Source organism: Ranitomeya variabilis, chromosome 1, assembly GCF_051348905.1.
Source record: "Ranitomeya variabilis isolate aRanVar5 chromosome 1, aRanVar5.hap1, whole genome shotgun sequence".
Taxonomy (NCBI): domain Eukaryota; kingdom Metazoa; phylum Chordata; class Amphibia; order Anura; family Dendrobatidae; genus Ranitomeya; species Ranitomeya variabilis.
Genome location: NC_135232.1, coordinates 32,232,867 through 32,250,470, shown reverse-complemented (window position 1 = coordinate 32,250,470; position 17,604 = coordinate 32,232,867). Strand labels below are relative to the sequence as shown.

The 17,604-nt window shown below is 44.9% G+C and overlaps 1 protein-coding gene across 1 annotated transcript in view; it reads right to left on the bottom strand.

Annotated features, from left to right (window-relative positions):
* The window catches only part of ADAMTS12 (ADAM metallopeptidase with thrombospondin type 1 motif 12), a 510,507-nt gene that overhangs the window by 149,835 nt on the left and 343,068 nt on the right, over positions 1-17,604 (bottom strand). Inside the window, exons 4-5 of the mRNA XM_077281848.1 lie at positions 9,871-10,067; positions 8,323-8,406 (exon numbers count right to left, since the gene is read on the bottom strand). Of these exons, the coding sequence (XP_077137963.1) occupies positions 8,323-8,406; positions 9,871-10,067 (281 nt within the window). The remainder of the gene's footprint in view (positions 1-8,322; positions 8,407-9,870; positions 10,068-17,604) is intronic.

Below are 17,604 nucleotides of genomic sequence, written 5' to 3'. Positions count from 1 at the left end.
CCGGTTTGATGCTACCAGATCTTCTATTTACTCAAAGATCATTGAAATAAGATGGGGGAAAATAAGCCTCAAGTTCTTCTCTACCATGATGTGATGGGTGTAAAAACAAGACTAGTGTAACAGCCCAGGGCATGACATGCCTATATATGAGGGGTAGATTTTTGGGCATGACTGCGTACTGTACATCTTTGTGATATAGTCACTGTATACTGTAAGTCTATAGAGCATCAGTACAAGGCGCCATAGGCTTTCCTTGTAATAGCGAGTTCCGGCTCACGCATAGTGTGTAGAACGAGCCGTGTTGTGAATTTGGATTCTGGGCTCCCCCGGTGGCTACTGGTGGAATTGAACTGGTGTTTTCATCTTCTCTGTTCACCTGTTCCCATCAAGATGTGGGAGTCGCTATATAACCTTGCTGCTCTGTTAGTTGCTGGCCGGTCAACAATGTTATCAGAAGCCTCTCTGTGCTTGTTCCTGCTCCTAGACAACTACTAGATAAGTTGGACTCTTGTCCATGTTTGTTTTTGCATTTTTGTTCCAGTTCACAGCTGTAGTTTCGTTACTGTGTCTGGAAAGCTCTTGTGAACAGGAATTGCCACTCTGGTGTTATGAGTTAATGCCAGAGTTTTAAAGTAATTCCTGGATGGTGTTTTGATAGGGTTTTCAGCTGACCATGAAAGTGTCCTTTCTGTCTTCTGCTATGTAGTAAGTGGACCTCAAATTTGCTAAACCTATTTTCATACTACGTTTGTTATTTCATCTTAATTCACCGCCAATACATGTGGGGGGCCTCTGTCTCCTTTCGGGGTATTTCTCTAGAGGTGAGCTAGGACTAATATTTTCCTCTGCTAGCATTATTTAGTCCTCCGGCTGGTGCTGGGCATCTAGAATCAACGTAGGCATGCTACCCGGCCACTGCTAGTTGTGCGTTAGGTTTAGTTCATGGTCAGCTCAGTTCCCATCTTCCAAGAGCTAGTTCCTATATATGCTGATGCTATGTTCTCTTGCCATTGAGAACATGACAGTTTGACCGGCCCACAAAGTGTTAATTGTTTGGGCTGAAGCAGGAGTAAAAGAAGTGTTTAAGGGAATTTTTTTTTTTTTTTTCTCCCCTCAGAGTTTTGCTGCCTAGCCCTTAATTGCTGTCTAGCTGCTTCTTACCTCCTCTTAACCCTTGAATGGCTCTGTGTCCACCTGTTTGTAATGGATCTTCAGAGTGTAACTGCAGGTTTGAATAATCTCGCCACGAAGGTACAAAATTTGCAAGACTTTGTTTGTCATGCACCTGTATCTGAGCCGAGAATTCCTTGGCCGGAATTTGGCGGGAATAGATCTGGGTTTCAGAATTTTCGAAATAATTGCAAATTATTTTTGTCCCTGAAATTTCGCTCTGCCGGAGACCCTGCACAGCAGGTCAGGATTGTGATTTCCTTGCTCCGGGGCGACCCTCAAGACTGGGCTTTTTCATTGACACCAGGGGATCCTGCGTTGCTCAATGTGGATGCGTTTTTTCTGGCCTTGGGGTTGCTTTATGACGAACCTCATTTGGAGCTTCAGGCAGAAAAAACTTTGATGTCCCTATCTCAGGGGCAAGATGAAGCGGAAATTTACTGTCAAAGATTCCGTAAATGGTCTGTGCTTACTCAGTGGAATGAGTGCGCCCTGGCGGCGACTTTCAGAGAGGGTCTCTCTGATGCCATTAAGGATGTTATGGTGGGGTTCCCTGTGCCTGCGGGTCTGAATGAGTCCATGACAATGGCTATTCAGATCGATAGGCGTTTGCGGGAGCGCAAACCAGTGCACCATCTGGCGGTGTCCACTGAGAAGTCGCCAGAGAGTATGCAGTGTGATAGAATTCTGTCCCGAAGCGAGCGGCAGAATTTTAGACGGAAAAATGGGTTGTGTTTCTATTGTGGTGATTCTACTCATGTTATATCAGCATGCTCTAAGCGCACTAAAAAGCTTGATAAATCTGTTTCCATTTGCACCTTACCGTCTAAGTTTATTCTATCTGTGACCTTGATTTGCTCTTTGTCATCTATTACCACGGACGCCTATGTCGACTCTGGCGCCGCTTTGAGTCTTATGGATTGGTCCTTTGCCAAACGCTGTGGGTATGATTTAGAGCCTTTGGAGACTCTTATTCCTCTGAAGGGGATTGACTCCACCCCATTGGCTAATAATAAACCACAATACTGGACACAAGTAACTATGCGTATTAATCCAGATCACCAGGAGATTATTCGCTTTCTGGTGCTGTATAATCTACATGATGATTTGGTGCTAGGATTGCCTTGGCTGCAATCTCACAACCCAGTCCTCGACTGGAGAGCTATGTCTGTGTTGAGCTGGGGATGTAAGGGGGCTCATGGGGATGTACCTGTGGTTTCCATTTCATCATCTATTCCCTCTGAAATTCCTGAGTTCCTGTCTGACTATCGTGACGTCTTTGAAGAATCCAAGCTTGGTTCATTACCTCCGCACCGAGAGTGCGATTGTGCCATAGATTTAATCCCGGGTAGTAAATACCCAAAGGGTCGTTTATTTAATCTGTCTGTGCCTGAACATGCTGCTATGCGAGAATATATAAAGGAGTCCTTGGAAAAGGGACATATTCGTCCATCGTCATCTCCCTTAGGAGCCGGTTTTTTCTTTGTGTCAAAAAAAGACGGCTCTTTGAGACCATGTATCGATTATCGGCTTTTGAATAAAATCACTGTAAAATATCAATACCCATTGCCGTTGCTGACTGATTTGTTTGCTCGCATAAAGGGGGCCAAGTGGTTCTCTAAGATTGACCTTCGTGGGGCGTATAATTTGGTGCGAATCAGGCAGGGGGATGAGTGGAAAACCGCATTTAATACGCCCGAGGGCCACTTTTGAGTATTTAGTGATGCCTTTTGGTCTTTCAAATGCTCCGTCAGTTTTCCAGTCCTTTATGCATGATATTTTTCGCGATTATTTGGATAAATTTATGATTGTGTATCTGGATGATATTCTGATTTTTTCGGATGACTGGGACTCTCATGTCCAGCAAGTCAGGAGGGTTTTCCAGGTTTTGCGGTCTAATTCTTTGTGTGTGAAGGGTTCTAAGTGTGTTTTTGGGGTACAGAGGATTTCCTTTTTGGGATATATTTTTTCTCCCTCTTCCATTGAAATGGATCCTGTCAAGGTTCAAGCTATTTGTGATTGGACGCAGCCCTCTTCTCTTAAGAGTCTTCAGAAATTTTTGGGCTTTGCTAACTTTTATCGTCGATTTATTGCTGGTTTTTCGGATATTGCTAAGCCATTGACCGATTTGACTAAGAAGGGTGCTGATGTTGCTGATTGGTCCCCTGACGCTGTGGAGGCCTTTCGGGAGCTTAAGCGCCGTTTTTCCTCTGCCCCTGTGTTGCGTCAGCCTGATGTTGCTCTACCTTTTCAGGTTGAGGTCGACGCTTCTGAGATCGGAGCTGGGGCAGTGTTGTCGCAGAAAAGTTCTGACTGCTCCGTGATGAGGCCTTGTGCCTTCTTTTCCCGTAAATTTTCGCCCGCTGAGCGGAATTATGATGTTGGGAATCGGGAGCTTTTGGCCATGAAGTGGGCGTTTGAGGAGTGGCGCCATTGGCTTGAGGGGGCCAGACATCAGGTGGTGGTATTGACTGACCACAAAAACTTGATTTATCTTGAGACCGCCAGGCGCCTGAATCCTAGACAGGCGCGCTGGTCATTATTTTTCTCTCGGTTTAATTTTGTGGTGTCATACCTAACGGGTTCTAAGAATGTTAAGGCGGATGCCCTTTCTAGGAGTTTTGAGCCTGACTCGCCTGGTAACTCTGAGCCCACAGGTATCCTTAAGGATGGAGTGGTATTGTCAGCCGTTTCTCCAGACCTGCGGCGGGCCTTGCAGGAGTTTCAGGCGGATAGACCGGATCGTTGCCCACCTGATAAACTGTTTGTTCCTGATGATTGGACCAGTAGAGTCATCTCTGAGGTTCATTCTTCTGCGTTGGCAGGTCATCCTGGCATTTTTGGTACCAGGGATTTGGTGGCAAGGTCCTTCTGGTGGCCTTCCCTGTCACGAGATGTGCGAGGCTTTGTGCAGTCTTGTGACGTTTGTGCTCGGGCCAAGCCTTGTTGCTCTCGGGCTAGTGGATTATTGTTGCCCTTGCCCATTCCTAAGAGGCCTTGGACGCACATCTCGATGGATTTTATTTCAGATCTGCCTGTTTCTCAGAAGATGTCTGTCATCTGGGTGGTGTGTGACCGTTTCTCTAAGATGGTCCATTTGGTTCCTCTGCCCAAGTTGCCTTCTTCTTCCGAGTTGGTTCCTCTGTTTTTTCAAAATGTTGTTCGTTTGCATGGTATTCCTGAGAATATCATTTCTGACAGAGGGACCCAATTCGTGTCTAGATTTTGGCGGGCATTCTGTGCTAGGATGGGCATAGATTTATCTTTTTCGTCCGCTTTCCATCCTCAGACGAATGGCCAGACCGAGCGGACTAATCAGACCCTGGAGACATATCTGAGGTGTTTTGTGTCTGCTGACCAGGATGATTGGGTTGCTTTTTTGCCATTGGCAGAGTTCGCTCTCAATAATCGGGCCAGCTCTGCCACTTTGGTGTCCCCGTTTTTCTGTAATTCGGGGTTTCATCCTCGATTTTCCTCTGGTCAGGTGGAATCTTCGGATTGTCCTGGAGTGGATGCTGTGGTGGAGAGATTGCATCAGATCTGGGGGCAGGTGGTGGACAATTTGAGGTTGTCCCAGGAGAAGACTCAGCTTTTTGCCAACCGCCACCGTCGTGTTGGTCCTCGGCTTTGTGTTGGGGATTTGGTGTGGTTGTCTTCTCGTTTTGTCCCTATGAGGGTCTCTTCTCCTAAGTTTAAGCCTCGGTTCATCGGCCCGTATAAGATATTGGAGATTCTTAACCCTGTTTCCTTCCGTTTGGACCTCCCTGCATCCTTCTCTATTCATAACGTTTTTCATCGGTCATTATTGCGCAGGTATGAGGTACCGGTTGTGCCTTCCGTTGAGCCTCCTGCTCCGGTGTTGGTTGAGGGTGAGTTGGAGTACGTTGTGGAGAAAATCTTAGACTCTCGTGTTTCCAGACGGAGACTCCAGTATCTGGTCAAGTGGAAGGGATACGGCCAGGAGGATAATTCTTGGGTGAATGCATCTGATGTTCATGCCTCTGATCTGGTTCGTGCCTTTCATAGGGCCCATCCTGATCGCCCTGGTGGTTCTGGTGAGGGTTCGGTGCCCCCTCCTTGAGGGGGGGGTACTGTTGTGAATTTGGATTCTGGGCTCCCCCGGTGGCTACTGGTGGAATTGAACTGGTGTTTTCATCTTCTCTGTTCACCTGTTCCCATCAAGATGTGGGAGTCGCTATATAACCTTGCTGCTCTGTTAGTTGCTGGCCGGTCAACAATGTTATCAGAAGCCTCTCTGTGCTTGTTCCTGCTCCTAGACAACTACTAGATAAGTTGGACTCTTGTCCATGTTTGTTTTTGCATTTTTGTTCCAGTTCACAGCTGTAGTTTCGTTACTGTGTCTGGAAAGCTCTTGTGAACAGGAATTGCCACTCTGGTGTTATGAGTTAATGCCAGAGTTTTAAAGTAATTCCTGGATGGTGTTTTGATAGGGTTTTCAGCTGACCATGAAAGTGTCCTTTCTGTCTTCTGCTATGTAGTAAGTGGACCTCAAATTTGCTAAACCTATTTTCATACTACGTTTGTTATTTCATCTTAATTCACCGCCAATACATGTGGGGGGCCTCTGTCTCCTTTCGGGGTATTTCTCTAGAGGTGAGCTAGGACTAATATTTTCCTCTGCTAGCTTTATTTAGTCCTCCGGCTGGTGCTGGGCATCTAGAATCAACGTAGGCATGCTACCCGGCCACTGCTAGTTGTGCGTTAGGTTTAGTTCATGGTCAGCTCAGTTCCCATCTTCCAAGAGCTAGTTCCTTTATATGCTGATGCTATGTTCTCTTGCCATTGAGAACATGACAGAGCCGGCTATTCGCAACTGCAGTGTCGACACTGAGAAGAGAAGAAAACCGGCTCTAAACAATGGAGAAAGGTGAGTGTATTAATACACTCACACTACATTACATGTTTGGACACACATTCAATGAATAAAAAACTTATTGGGAGACTTTTTAAAAGGATACCTGTAATTTCAGAATAAACTTTCGTATATAAGGAATAACATTGATTCTGGCCATTATATGACTTCTTAGTCCTGTATTTTTGCCCACTGCAGGTGTTCTCTACAATATTCAGTTGTCTCTGAGCTGGTGGGTGGAGACTAGCTGCTATGATGTCTCCAGTATACAGCACACACAAACATGAGGAATTCTTGCTCTCCTGCCTGTATGCAGCACATGTTCAGAAGCAGCGGTACTAAGCTGTGTGTAGACGGTTTAATCACTCACTGTATATTAGGAGCACTGTGAGTGACAGCTCAGCCACCCTGCAGGATCTGGAGTGGCCTGGACTGTCAGTATCGTGAGTGACAGCCTAGTCGTCCAATCAGATGTTGGGGTGTGTGGGGCTGTCAGTATTTTGATTAACACCCCTGCTGCTCAATCTGGCCTAGCCTGCGGGCGTTCCTCCAGGTGTCCTCCATTCTTGATAATTCACTATCTATTTAGTTGACTAGCTATGAGCAGAGCATTGTCAGTTGTAACTTTGCTCAGTGATGCGTGTGCTTTGCTCTGTGTCTGATTCCCTGATCTTGTTGCTGGACCTTGGATTTGTTTTGTCTATTTGTGTGTATTATCCTTTGTTTTTACGCTCTCTGACTTCAGGTACCTGACCCCGCACTTGGCCTCTGACTATCCATTTCTCTTTATCTTGACATAGCCTCTTGGGATTTGACCCCAGATTGTGACTTGACCATGCCTTTGTCGAGCCCTCCTGGTATCTGACCTCGGACCTCTTGACTATTTCATGGCTTGTCCATGACTAGTTATTCAGCATCACATTGGGTAGCTGTGAATCCATCTCTCTGGTGAGGTTCAGATGTAGCAAAGATTACCATGACTCACAATGCATCATCTTGATAACAGAAAATTATCTCAATAAAGATCATTAAGATAACAATACACAATGTATGGACTGTAGTTACTGTGGAAGTCAAAGTACATTTTTTTCTGCTGTAATATCTCACGCTGAGTCACTGTAACCTCTGCTAGATCTATAATACACGTACAGAAAAGCAGCAGAAGCCAGGTGAGAATTACACAGTACTGCTGAGTAGTGTAGCTGTGAATCCAGCACTGGGGTGACAGAAACACTTAAAAACCCAGTAGCACAGGTTGATGTCTATGTCTCTTTCTCTCTTTCACTTTCACTTTGCTTCTCTCTCCATAGACTAAAATATTCAGGTGTAATCTAATCGTGGTGAGGCAGACAATACGTCTTACCTTTAGAAGAAATTATTTAATACGTTTTTAGAATTAATGATGAGATTAGGAGACAGAGGCAGGGGAAGTGAAGTGAAGAAAGCAGCAGATTTCTCTGATTAGATATATCACAAAGTTTCTTCTATTCTCCTGTACTATTGCTTTATATAAACTTTATTGGGTTTACATCTTCACACATGGTCTATGAGGTTTTCCTATAAGTGGTGAGCATCTTGTGGCAGCGACATTATGAATTGGAGCTTTTAACACTGATTTCCCTAAGGTGAAGAAGCATAAATCTCGCTGTAAAATCCACATCCAATGACATTGATTATTCCATTGATGCCAATAGTCTGACAAGTCTGAAAGCAAATGTGAATCCAAACAGCCTGACAACAGGGGTAATAAATTGACCAAATATTGGCACAATACGTGAGGCCTGTGACCGCTGCGGACCTCGTATCTACAGTCTGAGCTGCGGTTTAATTCTTCTTATTATTGCAGTAGTTTATGTGTCTGACAGCAAAACGAGGCTGCTCCTTTATGACCGGACTGTTGTAGATGATCTCGCCGACGCATTTGTGTCCTCCACATCAGCAGCGGTGCCCAGTTGCCCGCGTCGTGCCAGTACAGGATGCCAAAAGGCCGATGGTTAAAGGAGTTTTGCATTGTTAGATATATTATCTTCGATTGAGTTGCAGAGATTAGTGATTGGCTGCAGAAGTGGCGTGAGCTGTCAACATGATGTCACCGCTGCAGCCAATCACTGAGGCAGGAGACGTCATTTAACCCTGAGCTGGCACTGGACCAGGGGAGGGTGAGAACTGGATGATTTCTTTATTACAGGAAAGTGGAAGTGGAGAAATCATAACAATACAATAAATATAAATGACGTAAACGATCCGATGACGAGCGGTGATACAACGTCGCCATTTACCTCTTCTTCTTCCAGCAATATTACCCGCACCACTTTTATGTGAATTGCGTTCCCGACGCTTGGGTCATGGAACAATCCGGCTACCTGTTAGAAATAATGAGAGATCATTAGCGACCTGTGATAACCCAGGAGACGAATATTGCAGCTCACATGTCATCAAACCAGTGAGCGTGGAAGGAATGAGAACAATCACTACATTGTCTGAAGGAAAAGTGTAAGAACAGCTTTAGAACAAGCAGGAATACTAAGGCCGTGTTCACTCCTCGCAGAAAACTTCCGTTGAGGATTTGATGGATTTTGACGATGCTGCATGAGTTACTGGCAGGTTTCGTTGCAAAGTTGGTTGCAGATTTCATCCTACTTCATTACTAAACATTTAATAAGGCGAACTTCTGCAGAAGAATCGGCTCAGATTTGTAATTTGCAAATTGCTGCCGCCTCATCATCTTAAGGTTTTGTTTACATGATGTAGCTACATTGCATTTTTTTGCCACAAGTGCAGCAAAAATGGATGGTTTTAAAAAAGTTGCTGAAAAATGTTGTGGCTCTACTGCAATTGAGGCCAAAAAGTGCAATGCAGTCGCAACACGTGGACGCAGACTAAGTGGGTAAAATTGTAAAGTACTTGCAAATACGAGCAATTTTGCAACTTACATTTTGCTCTAAAAATCCTTTGTTATCAAGAATGGAGCTATTCAATTCAATAGTTTACTGTTTGTTGCCAAGTTTGCCGCACACTTCTGCAGTCTATCAGCAGTGGCCGGTCTCCTGGGCTTACAATTTCAGCTCTGAAGCTGACCGGATCGTTTCACCGCCCTTTTGCTTCTCCTATGTCACAGAGACAAAGCGTTCTCTGCTAGCAGCTTCGGAGAGTGCACAATTCTACGGAAAGGTGCAAATGTGCCGCTGGTCCTGACTGTCAATCATCAGGAGTACCCCGCCACCGACAGGCAGGAAGCCTGGAGGCAGGAGAGAGGAGCGCTCCTGAAGAAAGGATTGTCAGACCACCTCTGGGGTTGTCCAGTAGATAAAAAATATTTTTTCATAGAGCAGAGACTGGTTTAAAAGGAATAAAAGAAGTCACACTTCCCCTCACCGATCCCCCACAACTCCGCTCCGACTCAGTGTTGGCTGGGTTTTCGACACTAACAGTAAATGAGATTGCTGGACTCAGCTTGTAATTGGTTGAGAGAACATTCCCTGGCATTTCTGAGGACCAGCAAGGGCAAGGAAAGTGTCAGAATGGATTTGGTCGGGGGTCGGTGAGGGATTCACTACTTTTATTTATTTTTTTTTAAATCCTGTAGCTCTACAAAACATGTTTTTTATCTGTTGAACAACCCATATAAAACCATGGAGGTAAGGACTACCAACAAAATTTTTTGTAAAAATAGAAAGTCTGTGTATAATTCCCCTGCGGCGCCCCCACAGGAGAAAGGCAGGATTACACATCGGCCGTTATAAACAATGGACTTTCATTTATTCTCTGATACCCTCATTTGTTTAAGCTTGTGATGGAGGAGAGATAACACTTTGGACAGAACATACCATATTCATCACGGTGAAGATGTAGGATTCTACGCTCTCACTCCCATGATATTCAATCATTTTAGTGTCTGCAACAACCAAGGTTTCCACCCATCGTTCTTTGCTGACTGACCGTGGTGAGATTTTTCTATTTTTCAGATGTGTCCTCTCCCACTTCTCCCTCTGGCGTTCTTGCTGGAGAACAGAGCGGAAGTTATCTATAAAACATGAAAAAGATTCGAAGACTGGTAAGACTAAATTAATGTAACAGGTGCTTCTCCATTATCCTGGTGCCCTCTCTTCGTATTACAATGTATCACAGTAATTTTTTCCATTATTTGGACACCATAGTCATTACTAAACTAATGGACCTAGAGATACAATGAATAAAAAAATGTAGGAAATGCATCAGTCACATGGGTGAGGACCACCATCTGTCATGGCACTCCTGGAGGCTTCTGTGGGAAGAATCACCAAACATAGGTGGCACTACAGGCACCATCCATGGGGAGAATCACCAAACAATGGTGGCAATACAAGAGCCATCTGTGGGAAGAATCACCAAACATTGGTGGTACTACAGGAACCATCCATAGGGAAAATCACCAAACATCAATGGTACTACAGGAACCGTCCATGGAGAGAATCACCAAACATTGATGGCACTACAGAAGCTATCTGTGGGAAGAATTACCAAACATTGGTAGCACTACAGGAGCCATCCATGTGGAGAATCACCAAACAGCGGTGGCACTACAGGAACCGTCCATGGAGAGAATCACTAAACAGCGGTGGCACTACAGGAACCGTCCATGGAGAGAATCACTAAACAGCGGTGGCACTACAGGAACCGTCCATGGGGAGAATCACCAAACATTGGTGGCACTACAGAAGCCATCTGTGGGAAGAATCACCAAACATTGGTAGCACTACAGGAGCCATCCATGTGGAGTCACCAAACAGCGGTGGCACTACAGGAACCGTCCATGGGGAGAATCACCAAACATTGGTGGCACTACAGAAGCCATCTGTGGGAAGAATCACCAAACATTGGTAGCACTACAGGAGCCATCCATGTGGAGTCACCAAACAGCGGTGGCACTACAGGAACCGTCCATGGGGAGAATCACCAAACATTGGTGGCACTACAGAAGCCATCTGTGGGAAGAATCACCAAACATTGGTAGCACTACAGGAGCCATCCATGTGGAGTCACCAAACAGCGGTGGCACTACAGGAACCGTCCATGGGGAGAATCACCAAACAGCGGTGGCCCTACAGGAGACATCTATGGTGAGAATCGCCAAACATCGGTGGCGCTACAGGAATCATATATGGGAAGAATCATCAAACATTGGTGGCACTACAGGAACCGTCCATGGGGAGAATCACCAAACAGCAGTGGCACTACATGAACCATCTGTGGGAAGAATCACCTCACATAGGTGAAACTACAGGAGTCATCTGTGGGAAGAATCACCAAACATAGGTGTCACTACAGGAACCGTCCACGGGGAGAATCACCAAACTGTTGCTTTACTACAGCAACCATCCATGGGGAGAATCACCAAACATCAGTGATACTACAGGAGCCATCCATGGGTAGAATCACCAAACATCAGTGATACTACAGGAGGCATCCATGGGTAGAATTACCAGACCAAACATCAGTGGTACTCCAGGAGGCATACATGGGGAGAATCACCTAACATCGGTGGCACTACAGGAGTCATATATGGGAAGAATCACTAAACATTGGTGGCACTCTTAAAGACCGATTGGGAGAATGGCCAAAACGTGGATGTCACTCTTGGATGCACCTATGAAGAGCTTCATCAAATATTGGTGGCACTCCTAGAGGCATCCATGACAAGACCAAACCACTTGTGGGTGATGAAGGTGGAACCCCTCATTAGTAGCACTCTCATACTATCTGCCATTGGGGGAGTACAATATTCACACACGCTTCCTGTTCCCAGTATGTGATCAGACTGGGAGAGGGTCGGTACTGGGATGTTCCCAATGTTTTGTTTTGATGTTGGCAGAGTTTTTTTTGCCACTTCTTATGGAGACAAGACATTACGGCTTAGTTTTGATAGGGACACAACCCAAGGAATGTTCTTTTCTAACTTCAGCTTTAGGAAAATGATGGGGGACAGCCATCCCTCTCTCCTGCAGGACTATACCAAGCAAAGGTTTCTTTTATGGAGAGGGCCTGGAGGAGTGCGTCCAGAAATAAGGCATGGTTATGGTAGATATTTTTATTGTCTTATGTCTTTATGTGTATGGGGGCGTTGTGACACAAGATCTTGGGAGATAAGGAGCCAATGCTCCAATCCTTTTGTTCTACGAGAGATAATCCATCAGAGGTGTCCAGCAGCGATCTTCCACCAGTGTGCTACTGAAATCCCATGCATAGTGAGCTGGATAGAGTGTCCATGAGTACGGGAAGTCAGGAGACATACACAGCAGGCAGAAAAATCAGCATTTTAATACCTATTTCCAACTTTGATGAGTCTCACAAAGAGGATCCCAAATAGAAGACCATAGGCAGAGAAACCGGTTGCTGTTGTGAATTCCGTTCTGGAGCTCCCTCCTGTGGTTGCTAATGGTATTTTTGTGAGTTCTGCCCTTGGGCTCCCTCTGGTGGTTTCGAGTGGTACTGCTGCTCTTTTAGGTAGCTGTAGCAGCTGCCTTCACTAATCGCCTTGCCTGGGTTTGTTATTTAAACCTGCTCTGGGCTTTAGTTCATGCCAGCTGTCAATGTTTCAAGATTGGATTTGGTCTTCTCCTTGGATATTTCTCATGGCCTGTTCATTTCAGCAAAAGATAAGTTCTTGCTAGTTCTTGTTAGTCCATTTGCTTGGACCTTATTTCTCAGTTTTTGTTAGGTCTTTTTGTCCAGCTCGTCATTATGATATATTCAGGCTAGCTGGAAGCTCTGGGGAAGCAGATTTGCCCCTCCACACCGTGAGTCGGTGTGGAGATCATTTTTTGTGAACTCTGCGTGGATTTTTAGTTTTGAATTCTGACCGCACAGTATCCTTTCCTATTTCTGTCTATTTAGATTAGTATTTGGCCTCCTTTGCTAAAATCTGTTTTCATCTCTGTGTATGTTATTTCCCCCTCCACTCACAGTCAATATATGTGGGGGGCTATCTTTCCTTTTGGGAATTTCTCTGAGGCAAGATAGTTTTCTATTTCCATCTTTAGGGGTAGTTAGTTCTTAGGCTGTGACGAGGCGTCTAGGGAGTGACAGGAACGTCCCACGGCTATTTCTAGTGTTGGCGTTAGGAGTAGGGTTTGCGGTCAGAAAAGTTACCACCTCCTCAGAGCTTGTCCATGTGTCCTTTTAACCACCAGGTCATTTCAGTGTTGTTCCCTAACCACCAGGTCATAACAGTACAGCTGGCCCACAATGTGTTAAATGCATCTCAAAAGCGGGAAAAGAAAGTTATGAGTCATTTTTTTTTCCTTTGTAGCTTGTTTTGTCTTTTTTTTCCCCTTGATCTCTGGGTGGTTCAGGATTCTGGTGCTGATATGGAGGTTCAGGGTCTGTCCTTGCGTGTGGATCAACTCGCTGCAATGGTACAGAGTATCCAAGATTATGTTGTCCAGACTCCAGTTTTAGAGCCTAGAATTCCTATTCCTGATTTGTTTTCTGGGGATAGATCTAAATTTTTGAACTTTAAAAATAATTGCAGATTGTTTTTTGCTCTGAGACCCCGTTCCTCTGGTGACCCCATTCAGCAGGTGAAGATTGTTATTTCTTTGCTGCGTGGCGACCCGCAGGACTGGGCATTCTCCCTTGAGCCAGGAAATCCTGCATTGCTCAATATTGACGCATTTTTTCAAGCGCTCGGATTGCTGTATGACGAGCCTAATTCTGTGGATCAGGCAGAAAAGACTTTGCTGGCTCTGTAACAAAATAGTAGTCAAGCCGCACCCTAGACATGTAGCATCTCTATGGACAACAGGGTGCACGTCCTTACCAGGGGATCCATCCCGGTGTCTAAGTCCAAGTCCAAATATAAAAAGGGGACAGCACCACAGCAGTTGTGAAAAAAGAACCACGTATTTATTCCACCTTCTGCAACGTTTCGGTCCGCAGACCTTTATCAAGCATAGTACAAAGACAATCCAACCACCATTATATACCATTAATCCCACCCCCTCAATTGACTAGCAACCAATGGGACGGTTCAATACAATAAGAAAACGTACATCATAATATAAACATATAAATACAGTTAAAAACCACATCTCATAAGCAGCCCACCATATGTACTAACCATTAGCAGGGTTATACCATCCCTGATCGCTCCCTCTATGTGAATTATCCACAAAAAAACAGGAATATATCCCCCACGTCCTTATAGTAAACAGCAGCGATCGCACCAATCCACGCGGTGCGTCAGCCGCTGTCATAGCAACGGGGCGTATCCATAACGGCGACAGTCCAATCATATTCATGGAGCTCCCACGTGATACAAACGTCATATGTCCAGCATGCACTGCTCGCCCGTGTGGTAGCACATTGGTTGATTCTCCAAAACATCAGTTCCATAGCGCGCATGTCCATGACGCCATCTTCCCCTCACTCCTCTGTGCGCAAGTCCCAGTTCAAAACCCCGGCAACCTCCATACGCCGGAACAGACCTAGCACAACTGCGCATGTCACAAGGGACTCTCCTAGGATACCATATGATGTCTCGGGCGCGCACAATAGCAGGGTCAGATAGCATCCACACATAGATGGCAGTCAGTTTCAAAATAAGGGGAACTTCATAGTATTTCATCATTCCAGGTCCACATGTAAGGATGAAGGATAACACAACCCAGCCGGGTCTCGGCCATTCCATATGGACCTGAAATGAGAAATCACATATACGGGGAGAAACCAACATCTAAATACGCTATCCATGGAGACATATAAAAAATAGAATAGATCTTCAGACTAACATAGATATGAATACTATATAAGTCTCCACATATAGGGATATATGTTACCACTGGTTCATAATATATAAGCAAGGGCACCATTCCCTCCTCATATTAATCAATAAATAAACCTATAGCCGCACATACACATTAAGTGCCATAACCATCACATAATATTCCTTACATATGTATTTACCTATGGGGACCAATTGCATATATACTTATCCATAAGGGGCAATTCCATATTAAGGGGGCTGTTCTGATTAACACCATAAAACACTATACAACATAGGTTAAAAACAAAATCATACCGACGATGAAACTGCAATGAATCCATAGAACGTTTATAGGAGACAACTCTGTGGATAATCAATATTTGAACCCCTTGGGGAAAGTGTGTCTAACTCATATATCCACTTTAACTCTTTTCTTTTGAGAAGAGAAATCCGATCCCCCCCACGTCTAAGTATGGGTACATCGTCTATAACGCGATATCTGAGCTGATTAATCGAATGCCCTAGGTCATGAAAATGCCGGGGTACTGGAAGGTCAATAAGCTTTTTTCTAATCGTGCTTTTATGCTTTGAAATTCTAGCTTTGACCTCCATTGTGGTCTCCCCTACATAGTAGAGACCACAAGGGCAGCTCAGGACATACACCACAAAACTACTTTTGCAAGTATAACGTTTACGTATTGCATACTCCTTTCCAGTATGGGGGTGGTAAAATACCGCCCCCTTAAGGAGATTATTGCAACTTGCACAGCCGAGACACGGAAAATTGCCCATGCTTGGACGGCTCAAAGTAGTCTGTAGGTCCCTCCTTGTGCTGCCCACATCCGAAACCACTAACTCATCCTTCAGACTCCTATTTCTCCTATACGAGAATAACGGAGGCGATTGAAACTCGCTAACATTACTATGACCCCTACTTAATACCGACCAATGTCTCCGGATAATCTCTGAGATCTGGCCACTCTGGCTGTTGAATGTTGTAACAAATGGTATCCTCTTTTTGGAATCAAGAGCCACCCTGGGAGTCAGGAGCTCATCCCTACCTTTACTCAATGTTTTTATTTTAAATTTGTCCAAATCTCTCTGTGGATATCCTCTCATCAAGAATTTTTGGCACATCTCATTGAGTCTTGTATCTATCCTGGATTCATCAGAGACAATTCTCCTGACCCTCAGAAGTTGGCTCCATGGCAGAGATTCCACCATTCTATGTGGGTGTTCACTAGAAAAGTGTAAAAGGTTATTTCTATCCGTCTGTTTAACAAACAGGTCAGTATGCAACAACCCCTCGTTCTTATAAACACTTGTATCCAGAAATTGTATCTTTGTCTGAGAGCTTTCCATAGTAAAACCCAACCCAGGATAGATGTTATTCAAATAAGAATGGAAGTGCACAAGCTCATTGTATCCTCCATCCAAAATTAGAAAAATGTCGTCGATGTAGCGCCGCCAGCCCCTCACATGGCTCTAAAACTGTGACCTGTACACATGTTCACCATCCAGGACAGCCATATAGATATTTGCATAAGTGGGGGCCACATTGGACCCCATGGCTGTCCCACGGCGCTGCAGGAAATAATCATCACCGAAGAGGAAAAAATTCCTCCCCAGGATGAACTCCAGCAGCGTCAGGGCGAACTGTGCACAGTCAGGAGCCATGTCGGAGCCGGCCAACGCCACACCGACGGTAGATAGTCCCATGGCATGTTCAATAGATGTGTACAATGAGGTAACATCAAAAGACACCAGCCACCTGGAGTCACTGACCTGTAAACCCTCCAAGGACCTAATAAAGTCACTTGTATCCTTAACATAGGATGGTGTGGCAACCGCAAATTTTCTCAGCAAGTGATCAAAAAAAATTACTACCTTATTGCAAAGAGACCCCCTGCCCGACACAGTCGGGCGGCCAGGGGGTCTCTGTAGGTCCTTATGAATCTTAGGCAGGGTGTACAGGACAGGAACCACTGGATGTTCCACCTTCAGATATTTAGCCAGTTTATCATCAATTAAACCACTGTTAAGTGCCTCCTCAATTATCAAATCCAATTCCAATTTAAATCTCTGGGCTGGATTCACTTGGAGTCTCTCATACACCTCCATGTCAGAAAGCTGTGATCTAATCTCCCCCACATAGTACGCAGTATCCATCACCACCAAGGCCCCGCCCTTGTCGGCTGCCTTGATGGTGATGGATTTGTTGTTTTTCAGAATATTAATCTCTTTACGTTCTGCATATGTTAAATTAGAACGACTCCATCCCCTCCCCTCATGCTTAAGTCTGGCTACATCAGCCTTTACCAATTTACAGAAGGTCTCCACAACCGGATCCTGAACCGGAGGCACAAAATCACTTTTGTTGAAGAGACCAAACATATCGAGGGAGAGATGTGTCCGGGGGTCTGATGTCACAGCCCTCTCTTTTCCTGAAAAAAATGTTGCCAACTTCAACCGTCTAAAAAACAGATACAGATCATTATCAATATTAAACCAATTTGCCCTGCTTGAGGGGCAAAAAGAAAGCCCTTTGGAGAGCACTCTGACCTGCAAATCTGAAAGAGTTAGTGAAGAAATATTTACCACCAAAGAAGTTCACTCATTTATTTCTTCTTCCCTTTGGATCTCGTCACCAAGCCCTGGTTCTCTCTTTCTATGTTTCCTGCCACCCCTGTGGCCCCTCCGTCTCCTTGAGGAAGGACATGGAGGTGTATGAGAGACTCCAAGTGAACCCAGCCCAGAGATTTAAATTGGAATTGGATTTGATAATTGAGGAGGCACTTAACAGTGGTTTAATTGATGA